Here is a 23,325-nt window from a genome sequence, read left to right on the forward strand (position 1 = left end):
TGCACTCAGTGGCCACGCAGTAATAAACAGAGCTGAATTTACATCTCACAGCTATTAAAACAATACTTGGTTTATTTCTACAAGTTATGAAACTATTCTATTCAATATCTTGTACATGCTTAGACTGGCCACAGTTTCAAAACGCTGGTCAAACAGAGCTGATGGATATGAAATCTATGCCCATTGTTCACAGCCCCCACCTGGTCTTGAGGATCCATCTTGGTCATCATACGATCCTCCAGCAGATTGAAGGTGAGCACCTGCAGCACGTACAGCTGGTGGGCCATCTCATCATTGATGGGTGTGGTGCTTCGGATCACGTTCTACATAGGGGAAGGACAAAGAGAGAAGGGGAGGAAGGAATATGCAAGAGAGTGTAAGATGGAGGCGCTGCATTTGCAAGGGTGAAAGAGAGATGATAAGGTCAGAGAGGCAAAACGTGGATTTTGGAAAGTGAGCGATAAAGTAGAATGAGAGGATTTAGGAGTGAATGACGAGGATTAAAAAGCAAAAGTCAGATGAAGGAACAGCAGAGGGGAGAAATGAGATTTAACACAAGGGAGAAGATGAAAGAGAGAGAACAAGGGTGAGAAAGCGAGTACAGTAGATAATAAACAGGGAGGTGACACAGAGGCAGAAGTGGCAGGTGTAATTTTCTCCTCAGATATCACCCTGGTGCAGAGGCACAAACATGAATGGAGATAGAGTGAGGGAGACGGATAGGAGGAGAGGGAGAGAGAGGGATGCACTGGAGAGGTAAAAGGGGAGGGGGGCACAGTTACTTACACCGAGAATGATGGAGCGCAGCTGTTTCTGGGCAAGAATATGGGCCATCTCCTAAAGAGAAAGAAAGAAAAGGAGAAAGAGCAAAGCGGGAGGCGAGAGTAAGAAGGACAAAAATGAGAAAACACAATATATCAACATTAAATATGTTTTGGGGGGTTCTCTACGTTGAAAGGAAAAAGTGTCATGGCAAAAAACAAAATAAAGTTGCTGCAGCACACCACAAAGTATGCAGTGACAGGCTGTAAAAAAATAAGGAAGCCATACCAAGGAAGAACTTAATCTTAAAAAGGGGTACTAAAGGCACTAACTAGTGTCTTCTACAGTGCAAACTACAAAGTGTGCTAATCAAGGGTGCACTTACTGTCAAGGGACAATTTAGGATGTCCACAATGTGCTCATCAAACTACCATGTCGTGTGCAGTGAGGAAACAAAGTCAGAGACAGAGAGAAGGCGAGTGAGTGAATGTGGAAAAAGAGCCTGAGAGGAGTTAAGGAAAAAAATAATTTTCTGTCAGTGGTGCAGCTTGAGGAAGGAGAGAGGGATGTTGAAAAAGTCAGCAGAAGGGTGAGATGCACAAAACCCACACTGTAATCTATGTGAGGACAAAATTTTTGTCATTAGTTCCCAACACATTTTAAAATGGTTTGGGACTATGTCAGTAACCTAACCGCAGATAAAAGGAACCTGACATGACGAATGGGCTCTGTCCCACAGCATCGCTTTATAAAAGTGTCTGCAGGGATAAAATGGGCTGCTCTAAATTTATATTACCACACAAACCTGCACCTGACCAAAGTAAAACATTGTTCAGGAAAGATGCTGAAATTTCAGCCAACTAGCCTCATGAATTTGAACTGAACATGGCTATTGTCAAGTTGTAAACATGTGGCTCATTTAGTCAGAGTAAAATGAAGCACTGCAAGGTCTGAGTGTGCTTAAATTAGTATGCAGTAGTGCTGAGAAGCGTTTTTCTGCACAGCACATCTTCAATTTTGTATGCTGCATAGGGGAAATGCTGTAGGTTAGCATCATTCATTATTGATGTCAAAGCGCAGCCCTGGACCCTATTGTGCTGATGCAAGGGATCATGTGATTAGCAACAGGGCAAACTGTGACATTGGTGTGGGAGAATGAAAGAGAGAGAGAGAGAGAGAGAGAGATAAAATGAGAACACGTTTGAGTGTGTCACTTCTGTGTCACTTCTGCAGAGAGGAAAGGAAAGAGAGATGAGTCGGGCTTAGACACAGCAAATGTGTTCTTTACGCAGGTGCTTTTTGGACACCAAAACAAGCACTGATACACGCAGACACAGTTTCAATATAAAACACACTGATGGTAACATGATTGTATCATGCAATGATCACTGCATCATGAAATGATCCACAGTACATTCAGGGTGAAGGTACAGTCTGTGCACACCGCAGCCTCACCTGTCTCTTCTCCTCTGGAGCTTTGAGGAAGAGAGCGTTGATGACAGCGATAGTGTAGGTCTGAATGTCCTGATCAGTCCTGTCATTAGAAAACAGGCCGAACAAGAACGTTCAGTTCGGAATCCGATAATTTCCGCACACAAGGTTTGAATTGGATTCATCACTGTGTGAAATTTTGTTTTTAAGAATGAATCAAAAGTAATTCATGTTCACTGACAGTCTACGGATTCACCCACTTACCCTTGAAGATGTGGGATGAGCTGTCCAATGGTGATCTCTTGAGCCACCTTGTGGTACAGATCCTGACTGTTGAGCACCATGGACTCCAGGATGGCCAGGGAGCGCTGCAGCACAGCTGTATCCATTGCCGACTTGTTCACATAGCTGGCAATCTGATATTGCAGCAACATTTATAAGTCTTAAAGCACTGTGCACAGAAAGCTAACCTTGTATTTATCAAAAAGGACATGGTAGCCATTATGTGAGTGTTAAATCAAAACCTCTCCAGCCGGTGTGTTCTGGGGAGAGCAGTATCATGACTTTAAGTCATCTTAATGAATTCATTTTCTTGGCTAACCTTCTTGATGAAGGCCACAGAGAAAGTGTCCCAGGAGACAATGCCATGGTCCATCAGCTCGACGAAGGCTGTCAGAGTGAAGGACAGCAGGTCGCCAAAACTAAAAAACAACACACACACAGACACACACAAACCATAGGAAACTTCTCTCTAGCAGATGGCTTGGAGCGGTGTAAAGCTGCAAAGCCCAGATGGCTTGGAACAGAACGAGGAATGCAGAGCGGTCAGCAGAGACAAAGAGGGAGATGGTGGAGTGGAGGAGAGGGGGCAGAAGAACATAAGTTCAATGCTGCAACCAGGCTTGCTGAAGAAAAAACAGACAGGGACAGAGGAAGAAATGGGAAAGAGGTTGGTGATGCAGCGCAGACAGAGCGGCCTTCAACACACAGCAGGGGCCGTCAGAAGGCCAGCAGGAGCCGGGCATTGCATCGTGGCATTCAGTCAGGACCAGAAAGCTACAGAATAGAATGAAGTCATGCAGTTACACAAATAACAAGAGAAATAAATCACTCTGCAAGAGTCACAGGAGGCCAAAGCAAAGAAGACACAAAATGCCTGTTATATCCAAGACACATTAGAGCTGGAAGTCACTCTCCTAAATCACTAGCACACATCTCCTGATAAGGTTAAACAAGTTAAAGCAAACTTATTTTTGCTGACTTTTGTTTAAAACTGTTCAATGACTGTATGTCTTTCAGTGTTTTAACAAATGCATTAAATAATACTGCCCTCTGATGCTTAAAAAAGGCACTGCAGCAATTTCCTGCACCAAAACTATTGTACTCAACCTCTGACCATATTTTAAACCGCTCTGACAAATCTCAACTATTAAGCTACAAGGAAAAAAAGTTAACAACAAAACCTATGCATCTTTAAAAAAAAACAAACTAATTAGTTTTCTGTTAACCTCCTGCAGGAGTGAAAAGCCCAGTTTGAAACAGGACTGAGTTATTCCATCATATACAGTGGACCAACACCTTATGGGTTAGTGTTGCTGCCTGATAAGTGATTAGTGAACAATGAAATGGATGATTAGTAGGTCACAGCTGAAGAACAAAGAGGCTTCTGCAGGTGGCACTGGGAATTTTATGTGACATACTCTGGGCAGCTACTTGATGCTATTCGGAACGGCAGAATAGTGGCATTGGTGGGTAGATGATTTGAGGAGGACAGAGTAAAGTAAAGCTCACTGATAGATGGATGATGTTCCGAGGGGTGAAAGAAGCTATCAGTTCATAATGTTGATGACAGTAAAGTGAGCCCATGGAAAATCCCCTCACCCTGGGCAGCACAGATTTGCAAGGAAAAAAAAAAAAAAAAATCCCAAGATTTATTTCTGGCCAAGTATGAACTTTGTTGGAAGTAATGATACACACAGCTGTGCTAAACTTTTGATTGCAAAAACAGAAATTTGTAGACCTCTCAATTTAGTGGATTTTTAAAAAATAAATCTTGGTCTTCTTTCAGTTTGCGATGTATAGTTAGGAAGTTGTTTGATTGTGTTGCCCAAAAAACACATGCAAGAAACATGATTTTGATATAGGTGCCTGTGAATGGGTATGTTAACACATAAAAAAAAAATTATCAATATTTCCCATAAGGCACTGGGGCCACAGTCTTAATCATGCAGACTCGGCCAGCAGGTTAGGAACAGCACAGAGCCAATGACGGTATCCCGCCAGGGGAGGGGAAGGGCTTACCAGGGCTTCATAATCTTCTGTAGTTTCTGATAGCGCCTGCAAAGATTTGAGAAACTTTGGTGTCACAAGCAGGAAACAAACAACCAAACCTTTGAGTATCAACCTGCACAGAACAGGGAATAACACAACAACCCGGTAACAAATCAATGCAACAAAAATGTTAAGAAGGTCCAGTCTTCATGCAATCATAAATCATAAATCATAAATCATAAAAACACATTTCTTAATGCATACATCAGACACAAGTAAAGTCAAATTATACGCTGGTGTCAGGATTTGCCTTTTCATCACAGACTCTGGAACACTGACCTTTAACAAACACAGCTGACTAGTCAGTCTACTTGAACACTGAAAGCATGCATAGCAGAGACAGTTAAAGCAGCTTGGTACACACATTACTCAGGAATAGCAGGCTTAGGTAGAAGTGTCAATGCACAGAAAAAGTCAAACGTGTTGATTTAACAAACCAGCTTAAGAAAAACAGTTAACACACGTTGAATATCTTGAATGCCACATGTAGTGTTTTCTTGCATTTACTCTAAACTCAGTCAGATCTCTGCTGCTTTCTGTGCATCTTATTACGATTGTATATATTATGAATGAAAGGCTGAAGCTGTTAAATCAAGACACTGTGTGAATGACCAAAAAACTAAATGTCAAACACAACACATGGCGAACCATTTTCACAAGGACTATTTCTTCAGAAGTGCAGGGGAAAACAACTGTGACTGAGTAAATGTGTGATTATTTCTTTTTTTTTTTTGGGTGATTTTTCCAAATGTCCACTTCCTTTGTATTTTAGGTGACAGCATACAGAAGTAGATATCTTAAAAACTTACAACCAAATACAATCAAAATGATCGGATAGTTTGATTTCACTGGGTCAGTGAAAACATTTGCTTTTAATTGTTGTAATTGGGGTGAATTTACAATAACTATACAAGAAATTAAATCCCTTTCCCCCCTGTTTAAAAAATAAGAACACCTTTTACTAACCTAGTTGAAGCTGCACTGTACATTCTGGACAACAGCTAAGTCGGAGCACATGAAGACCGTTACTCCACATTTCAGACAGCAGAGAGCGATGTCTGCCTTCGATTTGTGGAGCTTGTTTGGGCAGAAGCAGCAGCGGCTAGCTAATTTCTGCATGAACATGGTGCAACATCCCTGGCAGAGGCATTAAATCACAGCACTGCTCTACCCTCCAGAGTGGCCTGCAGCTAGCCTCTTGAAAAATTACAAGTATATTGTCAGGCACATTTGTGTGTGTGTGTGTGTGTCAGACACTGATACCTATCTGCATATGTTTCATAAGGTCCTTCTGTCGAGATGAAAATGCAGCAGAGCCACTTGCTCTTTCTACCTTTCAAACTCACTCTCTCTCACACACGCACACACACACACACACATACACAGGCCACCTTTAAACTCTCAAGTCCTGTATAAGCGATACAATGGTAATTTACATAAAAATATACTCAGTAATTCAGTGAGCAGAGTGGAGTCTGTGCTGCGATAGCTCCTTGCAGTGAGATTAAACAGGGTCAAACATTTGATAATTGGAACATTACTTCAGTGATTTTCTGTCAAATTGTGGAAGTGAGCGTAATGCTGGAAGGAGAAGCAGCAGAAACAGGAGATCATTAAATGGTTTCTTCTGAGGAAGAGATTTAATTCCTGACCTGGATGTGAACCTTTGGGTAAAACAATCAGGTGCAGGAAAGGAGGGACCCTTTGCTTTAAGCTACTGATTTCACAAATAGATTAATGTCTAGCAGTGCACGGTTGTATTTTTAACACAAGTTTTTGGCTTTTTGCTGCACTATTGTGACAGCGTGTGTGTGTGTGTGTGTGTGAGTGAGTGTGTCTTTGGAGCAAACTTTTCGTGCAAGCAAACAACTCTTCAATCTATCCTTTCTCTCACTGGGAAAAGGCGAATAATGAGAGTTGTATGAGGTAGAAAACGAGAGCGTCTCGGATGACTGGCTTCTGCGGCCCTAATCCAGAGTTTGTGTCGTATGTAAATGTTGTGTGCAGATGTGTGTTTGTGTATGCCTTTACTCCAGCAGTAACTCTCGCCTGTGTTTTGATTCTGGCTGGCTGGCACCTTGTGCTCGCATGATATTACACAGTGAGCATACACATACATACACACACATCTACCCTGGTATCAGGGAAAAGAAATTGTGCTTCAGCGAAAATGTCGTCGCTTTAACCTTTAACACTCACTTTTTGGATGTACTGAACAGACAAAAGCTAGTGCAGAGTGTTCTTCTCTTTTCAGGGTAATATCACTCTCATGGTCAACAAGGAGCCTCTGGACATGTACTACATACATCGTAAAAGTGAGTCCTCTTTTCAGCAGCACCACACCTGACACCTTTAGAGTGTGTTAGAGGGGTTACAGTTGCCACCAGAGCTAATGTGGACATGTTCTTTCCTATAGCCAGAGTGCTTGTGTTTCGTTCTACATATTTCTGCTATTTCATGGGGAAGATGACAACAGGCAGATTTCTCCTGATAAGACATATTTTGATATCTAACAAACCTGCTGAACTCCATCTTGTTACACTTTATCAAATTACTGATATCAGATTAACTTAATTCCAATCAATGACAACGGGGCCGTATTACTATTTCAGTAGCAACACCGAACATATGCTTCACTATGACACCAAATAACAAGATGAATGGGAAAAATAAAAAACAAATTACTGAAGACACTATGCATAATAAACAGTGAACACATCTGTCTAGTTTTTGCAGTGCTGCCATTAAATTCAGTATGTTGAACGACAAATATATTTCCACAACAACAGCATATACATTACAAATGCCCAGTCTCAAAGTCTGATGCAAAAGCATAAATCAAGCAATAACCAACAATTTCACTTGCAGAGTGTTACTGCATGAGAGGATCACTCAGTTACTTTAAATGTAAGAAGTCAAAATGCACAGTGCAGCTCCAAAGTCCCCTGAAACCTCAATGTCTCCAGGTCCATGTCAATGGAACGTGTTTAAAGCTCACCTTGATAACTTAAATCCACAATGGACTTAAGTCAGGTTAAGGCAGATGCCTGTAACAAATCCCTGGTTTGTTGCGTCAGGCAAGACATTGTCTGAGGGGAAGAAAACACTGCAGAAATGGAGGAAAAGAGGTGAGGAGAGAATTGACTTACTCAGTCCCACTCTCCACCATCTGAGTGAGCAAGGAGATACCATCCAGGTTGATAAATTCCTGGGCAAAGGTGATGTCCCGGGAAGCACTGGCCAGGTCCTTCAGAGCTTCCAGCTTGGCATCCATGCTGGATGACTGGATACGCTCATGAAGCTGGACAGCTGTCTGGTACTGGACAGGAAGACAAATATGTAGCTGGACTCAGAAAAAAAAAAAATCTCCCAGTGCATTAACACTAATTCAAAAATATACTCTTATATACAAAAAGACTAAACTGAACAAAAAAATAAACTTACAGGAGAGGTGGTCAAGCGAAGTATTGAACCGTTCTTAATATCATTGCGATTCTGTGGAGGATTGGAGAAATAAAAGCAGAAGTTAGCCAGCTTGAGGTTTTAATTTTTTTGTTCTTTTTAAACTCAGATACATTTTCCTTGAGTTAATTATAGATAGCCAAACCTTTTCTGTGATGTAAAAATTTGTTGCATCAGCAATCTGCAGAGCAAAGTTTTCATGGTTCCCCAAGGACCAGCTAGAAGCCATTGGTTGGAGAAAAAAATCTTTTCAGAACTGATATTAAACATGGAAACATCCTCTAAAACACATTCAATGTGATACAAGCATGGAGAGAGGGAAAAGGCTTTTGCAGCTGCAGGAGAATTATCTTCAAATCCAAAGGCATGCATTTAGGCTGACTTACCCCTCACACACTTCTTTAATGATGGCTGAGAGAGGCTTTTTCTGTGGAGAGAGGCAAAACTACATTTAGTCTACAGCCAAAGCTTGAGTTCCTAAAACAACAGTCAACTCAGAGTGGGCTACAATTATTTTATATTACAGGACTGGTACAAAGAAGGCCTGTTCTTTAAGAACCTGTACTTATCTGACTGTCCAATATCTGATGTGGGAACTGTGTCTGTGTGCTATTGTACGTGAAACTGTTCATCCATACTGCTCCAAAGTAGTGTTGTTACTTAGATCAACACAATACACCAATAGAACAGCCATTTCACAAATTTTCATTAACCAATAAATATGATACATCTCAGAGTTTAATGTAAAGGTAATATTATTACAATGTTAAAAATGTTTCCTGATTTAAAGGAGTCTTAAGCAGCAGTCAATGTTTGATCCAAGTCTTTTCAAAGCACCCAGGCAACATGCAAACATGCACACTACGTGTGGCAACTCTGCAATCATCTATATACAATGCACAGAGCATTGGGGGAATGTGATTGTATCGCTGCTTCTTTGCAGAGGAAGAGGCTTTTCATGGAGCACAAGCTGTAGTGATTAAGATTTACAGGGAGAAGATAATGGTGGCAGGATGTTGTGGATTTATGACAGAGACAGAAAAGCATGACAGCATGGCATGACAGAAGAAGAGGGTGAGCAGTTATATGAACAGAAGAGGGAACAGAGAATAAAAACGTGGAAAAAAGCTCATTTGATAAGATGAAGGAAAAACAACAGCTAACATACAGCGGAGTGGCTGCTAAACAGAGATAATATCTGCCAGCTCGCCACTGATGCTATCATCTTCAAGACAGAGTATGTCAGACCACGGTGAACACACACACTTTCAGACCTACGTGTATGAATTACAACAGTGTCTGTGCAACTTTTAAAAAGCTATTTTATGACAAAGTTAAAAAGAAAGAAAAAAGAAAAAAAACGATGTATACACAGTCAAAGAAATAGCAGCTGATCAACCAAATATTTTTACAATGATGACATATATTATTGGTACACTCTATTGTTCAAAACACTTCACACTGCCTTACAGTGTTATTTAGTCTTTCATATATATATATATATAAAAAGGAGTGCATTGGATCTTTTTCTGTGATCTCTTCTCTTTTATTTCACTTACATTAGTATGTCCTATGCTCGAAAATGTAAGTGTTTTTTTTCCTTTGGCAATTGAAAAAAATGTTACATTTAAATAAAAAAAATATGTACAGGGTGAGAGGCGCTCACCTCTCTGCAATGGCATTAAGGTTTTGTGTACCATCTGTCAGCATTTGAACTGAACTGTCTCCTTTTTAACTGGGAGGCACACTTCCCCTGTTACTTTCCAAGGTTATCTGATTACACAACAAGCAGACTTCAAGAGCTATGGTCCATATCTGAGAGCAGCCCTGTCTGCACATTCACCTCATACATTTTATTATGCACAAGGTGCATTTTATTTGAGCAATTTTAACTTTTTAACACTAAATTTTATTGCTCTTATGAAGTCAGCTGGAATATAAGAGCATCCCTTTGACACAATAAAAATAGATACATTCAGTCTCATGTTGCATTCTTATTGTCAAGTTTATTTTATTTCTTTCTGGTTTACAGCAGCGATTGCGCTCAACTTCAGGAGTGAAACATATCTATGACTCATTTATAACAGGTGACCACCCACAGCACTGAATTGAAATATAACAAATTGCTAATCTAACCTATAAAGAAGTAGTAGAAGTACTGGCTTTAGTATATTACAAACTTAAAATACAACATGGTAATGTCCTATATGTTTACTAAATTTGAGTGACAAGTAGGAAAAGCATAAACCATATTAGAGAGATACATACATACTTCATTAATCCTGAAGGAAATTGCTGAAACCAAATAATCAGCATCTAACCCTGCAGTTTCTCAGCTCTGCGCAGCATTTCAGGATCCTCCGAGTCACTTAGTTTGCGTTTCCCATTTCTCTGGCTGCAACAGGCAGCTACTTTCAGTGAAAGAGCATGGATAAACCCACTGTACAGTACTACAGTTACTACCACTGCTGACAAAAACACACATAGAAAGTAGTGGCACATTTAATGACCAAACGGACAGAGACCACCATCAGAATGCAGCAAAGAACAATTAAATGTTGGGTGAATCTTGGACTAATATCAGGCAGCCAGGCATGTGATTCCCAATGAATGATGATGCTACTCCTTATTTTATGTTATCCATATTGTTACGTATCAACAATATCAACATCTGCTAAGATGTGTATGACTCCATTGAGAACTGCTGCTTCCTCACAACAGGCATACATTTTTCATTTCCCTTCAGTTTGCTGCTGAAATTCTCTCTTTAAAATATTTGTTTCCATCATCAAACAGCTCCCTTGTCATTTGTCATCAGAAACCTCATTACCTTGTCTTCCCCTTTTGTCACAATGGCGGTTGTGACAAGCAATAACCAATGTGCCCCTACACAAATCTTGGACTTTTGTGGCTATAAGGTGTTGAAAATTTTGTGTGATTTCTGCAGTAATACATAAACACTGATTGAAACCGACATACACTCAAACTAACAGTGTGAGAAGTGCATGTGAAAGATACACACACCAAATGAATCCCCATACAAATGGGTACAAGTAAAGAGAGAGAGAGAGAGCGCTGTTAGCACATTAAGCACACACACAAGCATGAATAGTAACAAGAATGCACATTGCCACACAAACACACCCACACATAATTTCACTCATCCAAAGTTGTACCCACGTAAACAAACAAACAAACAAACAAAAAAAAAAAACAAAACTAAACAAAACACACAAATTCACATTCATGTACACACAAACTCATGCTTTTTCTGGGTCTCAAGACAGCTCAAGAGCTGAAACCCACTCCCCATCGCATGAGTCAGACAGCCATATGCTGCTGCAGGGCCTATTGTACAGAGGAGATGCAGAGGGTGGAGGAAGAGGTGGGGGTTGATGGTGGAGGACAACAGAAGAGGAGGCACAGCACAAGTTTCACTGTTACAACAAAAGAAAGACAGGAGGAGCTGGGTGGGAGGGGGGCGAACGAGAGAGAATACAAAGAAAAAAGGAGGAGGAGGCAGCAGATAGGAGGAACAAGAGAGATGACAGGGAGAGATAAGAGACTAAGGGAAGGCGGAGGAAGGGGATAAAGAGAGGGGGGCTTAAGACGAAAGAAAGACAATTTTATAATTCACACTGGAGGAGCACTGCTGATAGGGGGTCATTAAATACAAAAACTATATCCCTAAATCGTCACTTAAGTACATAAAGCACCTTGCAGCAAACCCTGAAGCACATGTACTCTGTAGTTCAATGTTTCATTCAGTGGATCATCCACTGAGAAGGGCAATCATGGCTCCAGTTGCCACGGTGACTCATAGACCCATCTGTGAGTCAGATACATACACCGGGAATAATTTTACAATCTGTACGTGTGATCAAACAATATAAAAGTAAACATGTGACCCCCGAAAACACGAGTTGGTTATTATTTGGGTTAATTATTTTAATAGCATGTTACAGTGTTTTCCGATCTGAGCTGACACACAGCATGGCCTATAGCTGATCAGACCATCATCAACCATACGCAGAAATAAGAGCAGAGAGTGGCATCAAAAACCATACTGACAGGATAGTCCAGCATTTTCAGCATTCGTTTCAGCAATCGGGAATGTAAATCTAGCACCGGTTCGTTTTCTAATCAAATTCTGCCTAACAGTCAACATTACCAAGAAAGTGAATTCATAAATTAGTTGACCTCAAATATTCAGCTCAGATTGATAGTCTATATCTGATAAAAAATCTCCTGCCTACGTTATAACAACCAGAAGAAATGTTTAAATCAGAACATTTAAAGCAAACCGAAATTGGGACAACACTGAGATAATGCCGCCTGTTTGATATCAGCTACAATTAAGTTACAACATCGACACTAATCACAATCTGTGAAATGTCTTTAAAGTCATGTTGCCTGTTATAAATGTTTAATAAGGTACTTCCTTAAAGATAGTTAATATAGTTGTTAACAACACTTAATAAATATATTTTGCTCTGATTACATCCACAACTCCTCCAGACACAACCCACAGATGTTTGAGCCACTTCACATAAACACACAACAATAGATTATATATAATTTACATAACGGAGCTCAGGCCAAATGTGTGACTTGTGAATGGTGTTTAGATTAGGGTCTGTCCTAAGACACCTACCTGGTCTATCTCCATGAGCTTGGGGAAAGCCCCCGGCCACTCAATGGCCACCTTGACGATGTCTGCCGGTGGCGGCATGGCTACCAGGGGGTGTTTGGTGTGAGTCTCGCTGCCTCACACCTATTTCACAACCAGTGAGGCAAGGTCATCCAAACCTGCAGGACTGGAAAGAAAAGATGGAGTAGCAGAGAAGCAAGGGAAGAAAACAGAGGAAGGTGGAAGGAAAAAGAGAGGAAAAAGACAAAATATTAATATAGAACAGAGTCTGTTTCCTCCCCCCAGATGGTTGTTTGCCTCTAAAACCAAAAACAAAAAACAAAAAACTGATAAGAGGGAAAAGGTGTGAACAACTATATTTGTGAACTCTGGGGATAGCTCAAATAACTGGCAACTTCACATCTCTGTTGCACAGTAACAATACACTTTCATACCCTATTTACAGCATATAATTGTATTATTATATTGCTTATGATTATTATTATTTAAAGAGGAAACTCACTTTTATTTTACAAATATACACACGGCATAAACTCTAGCCTATAATCATATTCCACAATCATCTGAAATCATGCCACTCATCTTGCACACGCATCTCATCACTGCCAATATAGAAACCACAGGAGATACTAGAACACAATGTCCTGGTCGTGAAATAGTTGACCTTAAAGACTAACCTCTTCATGAAATTTCTGTGGTATTGAAAATCATATTCCAATACACTGTTCAGTTACTAACGCCTACTTCTAAAAAGTGAAGCACACAAATAGATTTTTTGTTTGTCAACTGAGATCATTTTTCCAGCAGTAACCCTATTTAATTTGCAGTTGTTGACAGAGCACAGATGTACCCATGGAGCAGCTACGGTGAAGAGTTAATGCAAATCAAAGTTGTAACTGTTAATGAGGTCACAGCAGGTAAGAGAAGTGAGAAGTCACAATGTTTTTAAAGAGCCATTGTGTTTCACTGGGAGCTGGCCTCAGTTCAGTCATTTAAACACAGAGGAAGCAGACAAACCTCAGAGCACCATGCTACTACAGATAGGCCCGGAAAGATTTGGACAATGACACAATTTTCATGATTTGGGCTCTGCAAGCCACTACATTGGATTTGAAATTAAACAACTGAGATGCAATTGAAGTGCAGACTTTCAGGTTTAATTCAAGGGGTTGAACAAAAATATCCGAAGAAACATTTAGCAATCTGCACCATTTTTATACAGTCTCCTCATTTCCGGGGCCCAAAATCAATTAGACAAATTAACATTATCATAAATGTTCATTTTTAATACTTTGTTGAGAATCCTCTGTAGGCAATGACTGCCTCGGCTCAGCTATGGTAGAATATTTTCCATTTCTTTGTCTTAAAAAAAAAAAAAACCTCCTGGGTCGTCCATCTGTACTGTGCCCGCCAACCAACTTTGCTGCATTTGGCAGAACCTGAGCAGAAAGTGTATCCCTAGACACCTAGAATTCATCTGACTGCTTCTGTCTTCTGTCACATCATCAATAAACACTAGTGACCCAGTGACACCTGAAGCCATGCATGCCCATGCCATCACACTGCCTCCCGCCATGTTTTACAGAAGATGTGGTGTGCTTTGGATCATGAGCCGTTCCAAGCCTTCTCCATACTTTCTTCTTCCCATATTTCTGGTACAGGACGCTCTTAGTTTCATCTGTCCAAAGAATGCTGTTCCAGCTGGGCTGGTTTCTTCAGGTGTTTTTTGGCAAAGTCTAATCTGGCCTTTCTATTTTTGAGGTTAATGGTTAGCTCCTTGTGGTGAACCCTCTATATGTGCTCTCATGACGTCTTTCTTTATGGTAGACTTAGATACTGATACAGCTACATCCTGGGGCGTGTTCTTCACTTGGGTGGATGTTGTGAAGGGGTTTTTCTTTACCATGGAAAGGATCCTGTGATCATCCATCATCACTTTTTTTCCCCCTCAGAAACTTTTTCTCATGTACCAAACTGTTGATTTGGCACTTCTGCTATCTCTCTGATGGATTTCTTCTTTTCTCCCTTCCATTGAGAGCTCCTTTGACCGTATGTTTCCAGGTCTGCAGCAACAGCTTCCAAATTCAAATGCTACACCTGGAATCAACTCCAGGTCTTACCTGCTTAACTAATGATGGCATAATGAAGTAATAACTCACACCCGTCCATGAAACAGCTTTTGAGTCAATCGTCCAATTACTTTTGGTCCCTTGAAAAAGAGGTGGCTACATACTGAAGAGCTTTAATTCCTAAACCCTTCATTCAATTTGGATGTGAATACCCTCAGATTAAGTTTAAGAGTGTGCACTTGAGACTTATTGATTATATAACTGTCTCTTGAATATGTTTTGGTAACCAGCTAAAACAGCAAAACTTGTGTCACTGTCCAAATATTTCTGGGCCTAACTTTAAGTCTGGCGCAAGAGTTCCTTCGGTGTGTTAGACAAAGACGCCCTAGTATCATTCACTGAAGCAGATAGAGTGAAGAGTGAGAAAGAGCATCTGTTAACATTCATGCATTCATCTTCTACGGCTTATCCATTTCTGGGTCGGGGGGGCTGCTGGAGCTGATCTCAGTTCACATTGGGCGAAGGTTGCCAATCCACAAGAAACTGAAACAATTAAGAATCCACAACTTAAGTACTCAAAAGAGACTGTCACCATGTTCACTCTGCTATATATTTATCACAGCAAGGTCACCACCACAGTCACTCCGACATCAAGCCTGTAAACATGCTTTGCTCCACCCTGTTTTCTGTTCTTGTGCAGAGGCCTTCTGAGAGGGCACAGGAAAAAACACAATACCTGGCTGAGGACCAGACCCTCTGACAAACCTGCAACGCCATGGCTTTTTAAGAGAAGGCAGCTGGAGGTCCAAAAAACTAATCACAGACACGACAACAGAGGAGGCTGTATAGGCTTTCAGGGGCTCTAATGAAACCCACCACTCCAAAGTTATCAAGGAAAAAAAATGAACCATAGATACCCCCAAAAACTGACTGAAGACGGCATCAATTATTTATTTTTGCAGCCTGTCTAGAAAGCTTGTATCATCCTACTTCCTGGTGGAGAATCCTGTTTACATATTTAATTTGAATCCATAATGCATTAAAACTGGCTCAGGCTAATTCCTGGGGGACAGCTATTGCTGAGCAGAAAAGCTTGTGTTGATATACACGGTATGTCTGCATGAACACAGGCAGAACGGAGTGCTGAAATGTGTGCACACCCCCTGACCAAAACAGCTTCTGTGTGCATGCCAGCAATGTGTCTACGACCACAGTGCTCAGGTGACCGTAAGCATGTGTGTTTTTGATGACCGCATATTAATTTAAAGACAGTATAACTAATGAGACTGGCCTGGCATTGTGTGTGACTCACCTCATAATAATCCAAATAGCCTTTATTCAAGGGGCCTGTTTCCATGGCAGCCCCTGCATCAATAGCTCAAGATGTGGATGCATCTATCTTTCCAAAGCACATGTCATACTCAAGTCACGTTTGTCACAACTTCACAAAATTGACTCATCCACACCCTTCTGCTTTGAATTTCAACACTGAAATATGAATGTTCATTGAAGATTAGAGTGATTCTGTAACGTATGTAAAATAGTTCCTTAGACACTTCAGAGGTGTTCAGTAAATGCATACTTGGTGTCTAACGAAGACTTTATTTGCGGCTTCACATCCTCCGCAGGCAATAATTCCAAAGCTGTCCTCACTGCTGCACCAAATAAGAACATTAGACAGCCATAGTTTGTTCAGATGCTGCTGGTAGGGTTCAAAGTAAAACTATGCAAAAGGTATATTCGTCTGATTTTCTAATCTTCACTTGCTTTCAAATCCAATACAGAATTACATTTGAAGTTTGAGGTTTGGCCTAATAGGCCTCTGTGATCTGCAGTAATTGGTCAGTTAGCAGTGCCTGGAGCTCACACTAAACAGGATGACAGTCACCAATGTGCCCAATGCTGGCGTCAGCTCCCAATGGATGTGAAAACTTCCCGAAGTGGAACTGGCTTTAAAAAGAAGTTAAAAACTCCTCTTTTCTCTACTGCCTTCATTTAAGCTTTATTGGGTGCTTTAACTTGGTAGTATTGGTTGTTTAATCTGTGTGTTTATACTATTATTGTACTGTACTGTTCTCTTCTATTTTTACGTTTTGTTTCGTTTTTATCTCTGTTGAATGAACATGGTAATCATTAAATTACTATTACTGTACCTATGCACAGAGTGCCTTACTGAATTACTTATTAATTGATTACTTACCTTACTGACTTACTGAACGATAGCACATCAGTCATATTGCATTAACACCGCTACCAGCAGTGACTAAAGCTACAGAGCAGCTGCCATTGAAAGACAGAAAAAGGCCAATCTTCAGACAGACTGTCAAAAACATTTTAGCCACATTACAGCAGCATGGCCTCAAGGTATTCTAATGTCAGTCCTGTCAATGCTCCAGCACTTTACTGAACTCACTGCCTGAAACTCAGATTGTCCCCCTGACTTCACCGTTTAGCTCCACAGTCAGGCTTACAGCTGTGTTCAGGACATGTTCATGGTAATTCTCAGGATGGCCTGCTAAACTACTGGCATCCCCGTCAGCCTCAACTACATTTTGTTTCTGTGTCCTTATTAATGCATTTTAGCACACTAACATACAAACCTAAAATGGTGAGCATGGGTTGCATGCAAGTATAAGGAACCCTTGTTCTCACAGATGCTGATATGTTTGTAGACTTTCCTTCCATTATTGAATTCATAAAACTCCCTAGAAAAATCATGTATTATTGTCTACATCCATCAGCATTGACAGCAAAATTTCTGAGTGGTTGAACTTTGACCCCATGTTCATGTGCTTGTTCAAAACAAACATATACACTATCCTGCTCTGGAGAATTATTTCAAACAACTTTTTATTCTCGAAATAATGTGGTTTCATTTGACAAAGAAAATACTATCACAACAGACATTTCACTCACAAATCACAACACAGAGAAATTATCCTTAACAATGGCGATTGCAAAGTTTAATTGTGTAATTGTGTCTAAAGTTAAAGCCCTACGACTGAGGATTTATTTGGTTTTCCAGGAAAGGTTATGTTCATGTCTATTTGTTCCTTTGTGTGTACATCCAGCACCTTGACATCATCCTCTGAGAACTACAGATGACTCAGACATGGATGCCTTGAGGTGCATTGATTGGACACACACAAAGACACATACATGAAAAAACACACAAAAACACACGAGTGAGAAGGAGAGTGAATCCCTTGAAAATGAGCTCAAATGTAATTGAGAGACACAGCGGGTCAACACACCAGTTCACAATGAGCAGGGCTACAAATAGTCCAGCAGTCATTTGATCAACATGTTTTCCTGTGATCCTCCCTGCACACACCGCTCCAGGGTATGACTTCTGAGACACGAGTTTTACACACTCGGGTCTTCTCAGATGTGTTTGTCTGCATATATTCTCTACATGTCACCATGATTGTTTACTATAGTCTGGCAGGGTGCGTATCAATTTCCAACCTGTCGTTCTGTCATCTCATTGCAGCCTCTTTACACAGTAAATGGAGCCTTGTTATCGAGCTAGCTGCTGTCAGATCTCATCATGCAAGAGCAGGTGGTTTGCTGCAACCTGGTTCAGTTGCTTGTGAGTGAGTGTGTGTTTATTTTTACTCTGCCAGCAGGTTAAACAGGCTAATGGGACATAGAGCTTGCACTGCATCTTTTTTTACTCGCAGAATAACATTCTTTTTAGTTTTTCTGGATCTCACTTTTTCTAATCTTCTCCTCTATTTATTCATTCATTTTGCACCCTGCATATGTTGTTTTATTCTTCCATAAATCTCTCATAAATCTGTTGCCAAGTTTCTTGCATCTCAGAACAGATATTTTTCCCCAGAATCTGATTAAAAAGTTCATAAACTTGGCAAAAAAAAAAGAGATTAAAAATACTCTACACCGATTCCCTTCAGTAGTTTGACACATATTTATAATCCTTACCTTGTTTTAACCGCACTTTGTAGTAATGAAATGCTGCCAAAACCAAACACTAGTCTGATTCTAGGCCAGCGTATCGCAAAGTGCCAAGTGTGTGTGTGTATGTCATTTGTCTGTCTTCAAACACTCGCCGTTCTGCTGTAACCAGAGATGCATATGCCGCTGGGTTACAGTGGCCATAATTCCTGAGGATTAACTCCAAAAGGAGAGGAGAGGAGAAAAACTAAATCTCATGTTACCCTCAGAAACTTGTGAGCTGGTCTGCTGCCAAAGGTCAAAATTAAAGAACAAAACATCAATAAAGAGGGAGGAGAGGGTAAGAGGAGAAGAAAGAGAGAGAGGACAGAAGTCCTGTGATTTGTTGGGCAGCAGAACGGTGCTCAGTTTCACCTCAATAATTCATGATGTGTAATGTGAAGGTCACATCAGCTATAGAGGGAAAAGGAGACAACAGGGGACACAAAGACAAAGGACATACGGAACAGCAACAGAGAAGAGAAGCTAAAGGAGGAGGAATCGTGAAAGATAGACATACAGAAAACATAAAATTATAATGCAAAAAAAGTTGCTCTAACTAAGGGGTGAAGTATGAAAGAAAAGTGCAATTGATAAATCAACAGAAGGATAATTAAAACCTGGAGAGGCAGAGAGGGGAGAGAAAAAAGCCAGAGAGAGTAGCTAAAGGAAGAGGAGGACAAAAGACTTAACGGGAAGTGAAATGAACAACGTATCCAAACGGGAGATACCAAAAGCTGTATACATGTAACGTGATGCGTGTTTTCAGAAAATAAACTTGCTTCTGCTAGCGCCATTCATATTTCACAACAGAACAATTTATAAGATTTGTCTCATTTAATTTCCCGCCCTGCTATAATGAATCCATCAACAGCACTTTCTACTCACACAAAGCGGCTCTCTAAGAATTGTAATCAAACCATCTCGGCAGAATGTAGAAGAAAAATGAGGTAAAGATACCCTTTTGTTTGATTTGAAGGATTTTAGCACTTTGAAGTGATTTTAATTAAAGCTTTTTCCAAGGACTCACTAATGGAGGGAGAGAGAAACAGACATGGGCATGAACATCAAGGGGAGCACGATCCAATAAAGCTTAGCCTCACCTCCGAGCTCTTCCTGGGATCTCTAAAGGATGAACCTTTATTGTCAGAAAGAAAAGGGGCAGCAGTTTTAACAGACAATGTCAAGTTGACCACACCAACTGGCACTCACAGGTGAACTCAAACTTACAAAAACTTTACTAAATTGCACTTTTGTTCTCCTCAGACTTGTGCATATAATTGCCACAGAGTCTGTAACATGCTTGACAGAGCACTTGTGATTCCTATGTAGTTTGGTAGATATATACAGAGTCACTTTGTTGGGAACACTCAGTTAATGCAGGTCAAAACAACACAGCAATGAGTCTTACTATCACAGAAGTTTCAATCGCCAGTTTGTGTTAAAGCTGATTATTATTTTGTTCCCTCCAGTCAAATCAATGAGGACTAAATAACACACAAAGCGTTGTGTATAACAAATCGGAGCTGATCACACAACACCTTTTAACTCAGTTTCAACAAGAATGGAACATTATAACCTTCACTAATGCCAGATTCATTGCAGGATTGTCAAATTAGACAACATTTATCTTGTGCATCATTTAGTTAAAGTTCAACTTTGATCCTCTTAGCAAAAGTTGCTGATTCTTGCTCATTCTAGGTCACATATCTCACCCTCTTGGACCAGTCTTACTGCTTGTTTCAAACAAGCACTTCTTAGCAATACTGAGTATTTTACACTAAAATGGGTATTGTTTGGAGAAAATTTTAATCTGTTATTCTCAAAAACATCAACAATTAGTGAATGCCAAACAATCTCTGCTCTTAGATTGTAAAAAAAACGAGTCCTCTTTAACTAGCACATCCAGCTGTGATGTGCTTATAGAAGACATTGTCAGGTTTCACACTATCATTTGCATTTTGGCTATGGAAGAACCAAAATTAAGTGCATACACCTATCTGGACAAAAGTCTGTGAGTAATAACCAGTGTGGTGGATGGATTTCAAAAGGACCTATTCTAGCTCTTCATTTGATGCCTGTACAAAGGGCCCTCTCTGCCAGAGGGGCCTGTTTGTGTGTGTGTGGACAATAAAAAGTGCACCATCACTGATGTGAGAGCAGGGACAACATTCCACTGACATGGTGCAAAGGACCCAGAATAATTGTTGCTCTTAGCATGGTGCCCTCACACACACTAGCCACACAATTGTCATGTTACACCCTTAAGCGGAGGTGTGTGCTTGTAAGAAATACACCCACCCTAACTCACACTCTTCAATTCAAGCACAAAGGTTGTTGCTGCAACCCGTTTTCTCAGACATACTAACTAACTAAATATTGGTTATCTCTCAAAATTTCTTAAGCTACTTTAAAATCCTTCTTAACTCTGAAACTGCAGCCTTGCATACTTTGTTTGCTACTTTTTCATGCCTACTTCTTCTACAACACGTAAAAAACAACAAGCCCTAGCTGCTGGCTCCAAGACAAAGGGCTGACAAAACAGCTCCAAAATAAAGGAAGACAAAAGGAAAAGGAGGAAGGCTGTGGTCAGGGTTTAGAAATATGCTGTCTAGATTCAATCAGGGAAGGAAGTGACTCAAAAAGCATGATTATATTCCAAAGAAATACAAAGACAACAAAAAAATAATAATAATAATAATAACAATCAGATGATTTTTAATGAAATCAGGACATCTCCCAACTGTGACAAGCAGTGAAACTTTAATCAAACCAATTCCGTTCTCACTAGAGCTCTGCAAGCAGGATATCCTGTCAAATTTTAGTACCATCAGCTCGTAACAACTCTGCAACAGCCAACTAACCTCCTGCGGAGGTGCGAGCCAACTAACTCTCACACAAGTAATCCACTGTATCTGTGTCCTTCTAGATTTATCTAAATCCGCACACATGAGAGAATAAGTGAAGCATGAAACTACAGTATATTGCTGAACAAGGTACAAGCCCAGCCTAAATAATGTGTTGTGAGCAGAGCAAGCCAGCAACTTGAGGTAAACAAGTGAGTCAGAAACAATTAGAGGTACTTGGATGGCATTCTGCTAACCCAGATAATGAAAATACTGGAACGTTTTGAAACGGAGAGAGAGAGAGAGAGAGGGAGAAAAAAAACCCAACAAGACAAGAATAGGCACTTGCCAAAAAACAAGGCAAAATATGCTTACAGGCACACAACTAATCCATAATATGTATTGTCAAAAAACAATTGTCCTGCCAAGTAATTATTTTGTAGCACAGCAGTTTTATCAGCTGTGTGAATGTGCTCTCCTTTTAGTCATTCCATGATCATCAACTACTGACACCACATTTCCATCCCTCTCAAACCATGAGGCCGCAGTGCTTAACTGTCTTAAAAACACATCCACTCTTTGACATTTCCATCCCTTTCTGGTTAGATGTGGAAAACCAACAAGCATGTACAGTACATACCAAGACATTTACTACTTCAGAGCTGAGACATCTGAATACGTTGTTCATGCCCACCAGTGACACACATGAGAGGAAGAGAAGCTGGAGGGCGCAGAGCCGCACCCTGGGGCCTACTGCATCCTGTGTAGCATGAAGAAAGAGTAAGAAACATAATGAAGAAGTGAGGACTCACCCGGAAAACAAGCTGCTCTGGAGTTTCTCACCTAATTAACCTGCTCTTTGTGCAAAAAGATGATGAAAGCAGATAGACAAGGCAGCTATCTTCTCAACAAGTGTAGTCTAAGTATCTGCCTCTAAGTGGAGCGAATTCAGCATCATAAGCTGTAGACAGAGACTTCAGAACTGACTGCAAAAGAGTGCTGAGAGAGACAGACAGAAGGAGGAAGTGGGCGTTTGTCAAGAAAAGAGGAAACATGTCTGTTAGTGAAAAAAGCGGCAAAATTCAAAGTGACGATGACAACAAGCAAGCGGGGAAGGCCTTAGTTAAGATTCACATGTAAAAATAGACAAACCACACAGTTGAACTGTCACTGTGCATTCACAAACACTTTATCGACCTACATGGATTAATTAATGACAGTTAAACCTAAAATATCTCCTTTGTGTCCTGGCCACCTGCTGCATTGCATCACAGTGAGATAAAACTTCTTGGAACAGGTAGCTTAGCCCAAAGACTGAAAAGGGCAGGATTTACATTTCATCATTTAGCAGATGTTTTTATCCAAACTTACAAGTGTTGGACAAAAGTAAAACTTCACTGCATGAGGAAGCCTTGGGGGGTTTCCTTACCGTCATGTGGTAGTGTTTCAAATTGTCTGATTACAGAAGCCTTACAGAGAGGTATCCACTCTGTCATCTAATTTTTAAAGAAAGCAAATAAGTGCTTTTGCAGTCATTTTGTAATACTGCTTCATTTACCCTGAACCTTATTCTATGTATGTCAGTCAACCACATAGCTAACCTACTGGAACAGCTGGAGAGGGTCACAGAGCCTGGGTCACAGCCGTAGACTGAAGAGAGTCTTAAAAAAAAAAAAAAAGAAAGATTTTGAACTAGTTGTATAACTCCTACAGCCACGTCAATGGTTACTGCTGGTTAAATAAGTAATGCTGTAGCTCAAACTTTCACTTCCACCTCTAGCTCCCCACAATCACAGTCTACAACCAAGAGATGAGT

At 40.4% G+C, this 23,325-nt stretch overlaps 1 protein-coding gene across 3 annotated transcripts in view; it reads right to left on the bottom strand.

Annotated features, from left to right (window-relative positions):
• The window catches only part of elmo1 (engulfment and cell motility 1 (ced-12 homolog, C. elegans)), a 69,470-nt gene extending 46,956 nt beyond the window's left edge, over positions 1 to 22,514 (bottom strand). The window contains exons 1-14 of one of the 3 annotated variants that reach the window (XM_029513692.1): positions 22,353 to 22,514; positions 22,150 to 22,269; positions 12,641 to 12,803; positions 8,373 to 8,413; positions 8,132 to 8,204; positions 7,969 to 8,019; positions 7,674 to 7,843; positions 4,495 to 4,530; positions 2,795 to 2,894; positions 2,458 to 2,609; positions 2,218 to 2,296; positions 1,148 to 1,189; positions 787 to 837; positions 201 to 323 (exon numbers count right to left, since the gene is read on the bottom strand). In XM_029513692.1, the coding sequence (XP_029369552.1) occupies positions 201 to 323; positions 787 to 837; positions 1,148 to 1,189; positions 2,218 to 2,296; positions 2,458 to 2,609; positions 2,795 to 2,894; positions 4,495 to 4,530; positions 7,674 to 7,843; positions 7,969 to 8,019; positions 8,132 to 8,204; positions 8,373 to 8,413; positions 12,641 to 12,718 (996 nt within the window). In that variant the 5' untranslated portion in view covers positions 12,719 to 12,803; positions 22,150 to 22,269; positions 22,353 to 22,514. Of the gene's footprint in view, positions 1 to 200; positions 324 to 786; positions 838 to 1,147; positions 1,190 to 2,217; positions 2,297 to 2,457; positions 2,610 to 2,794; positions 2,895 to 4,494; positions 4,531 to 7,673; positions 7,844 to 7,968; positions 8,020 to 8,131; positions 8,205 to 8,372; positions 8,414 to 12,640; positions 12,804 to 22,149; positions 22,270 to 22,321 lie in introns of all 3 variants that reach the window. The other 2 variants (XM_029513693.1, XM_029513694.1) reach the window with 2 other exon arrangements.
• Between the last annotated feature and the right edge of the window lie 811 nt (positions 22,515 to 23,325).

This window comes from Echeneis naucrates, chromosome 11, assembly GCF_900963305.1.
Source record: "Echeneis naucrates chromosome 11, fEcheNa1.1, whole genome shotgun sequence".
NCBI lineage: Eukaryota > Metazoa > Chordata > Actinopteri > Carangiformes > Echeneidae > Echeneis > Echeneis naucrates.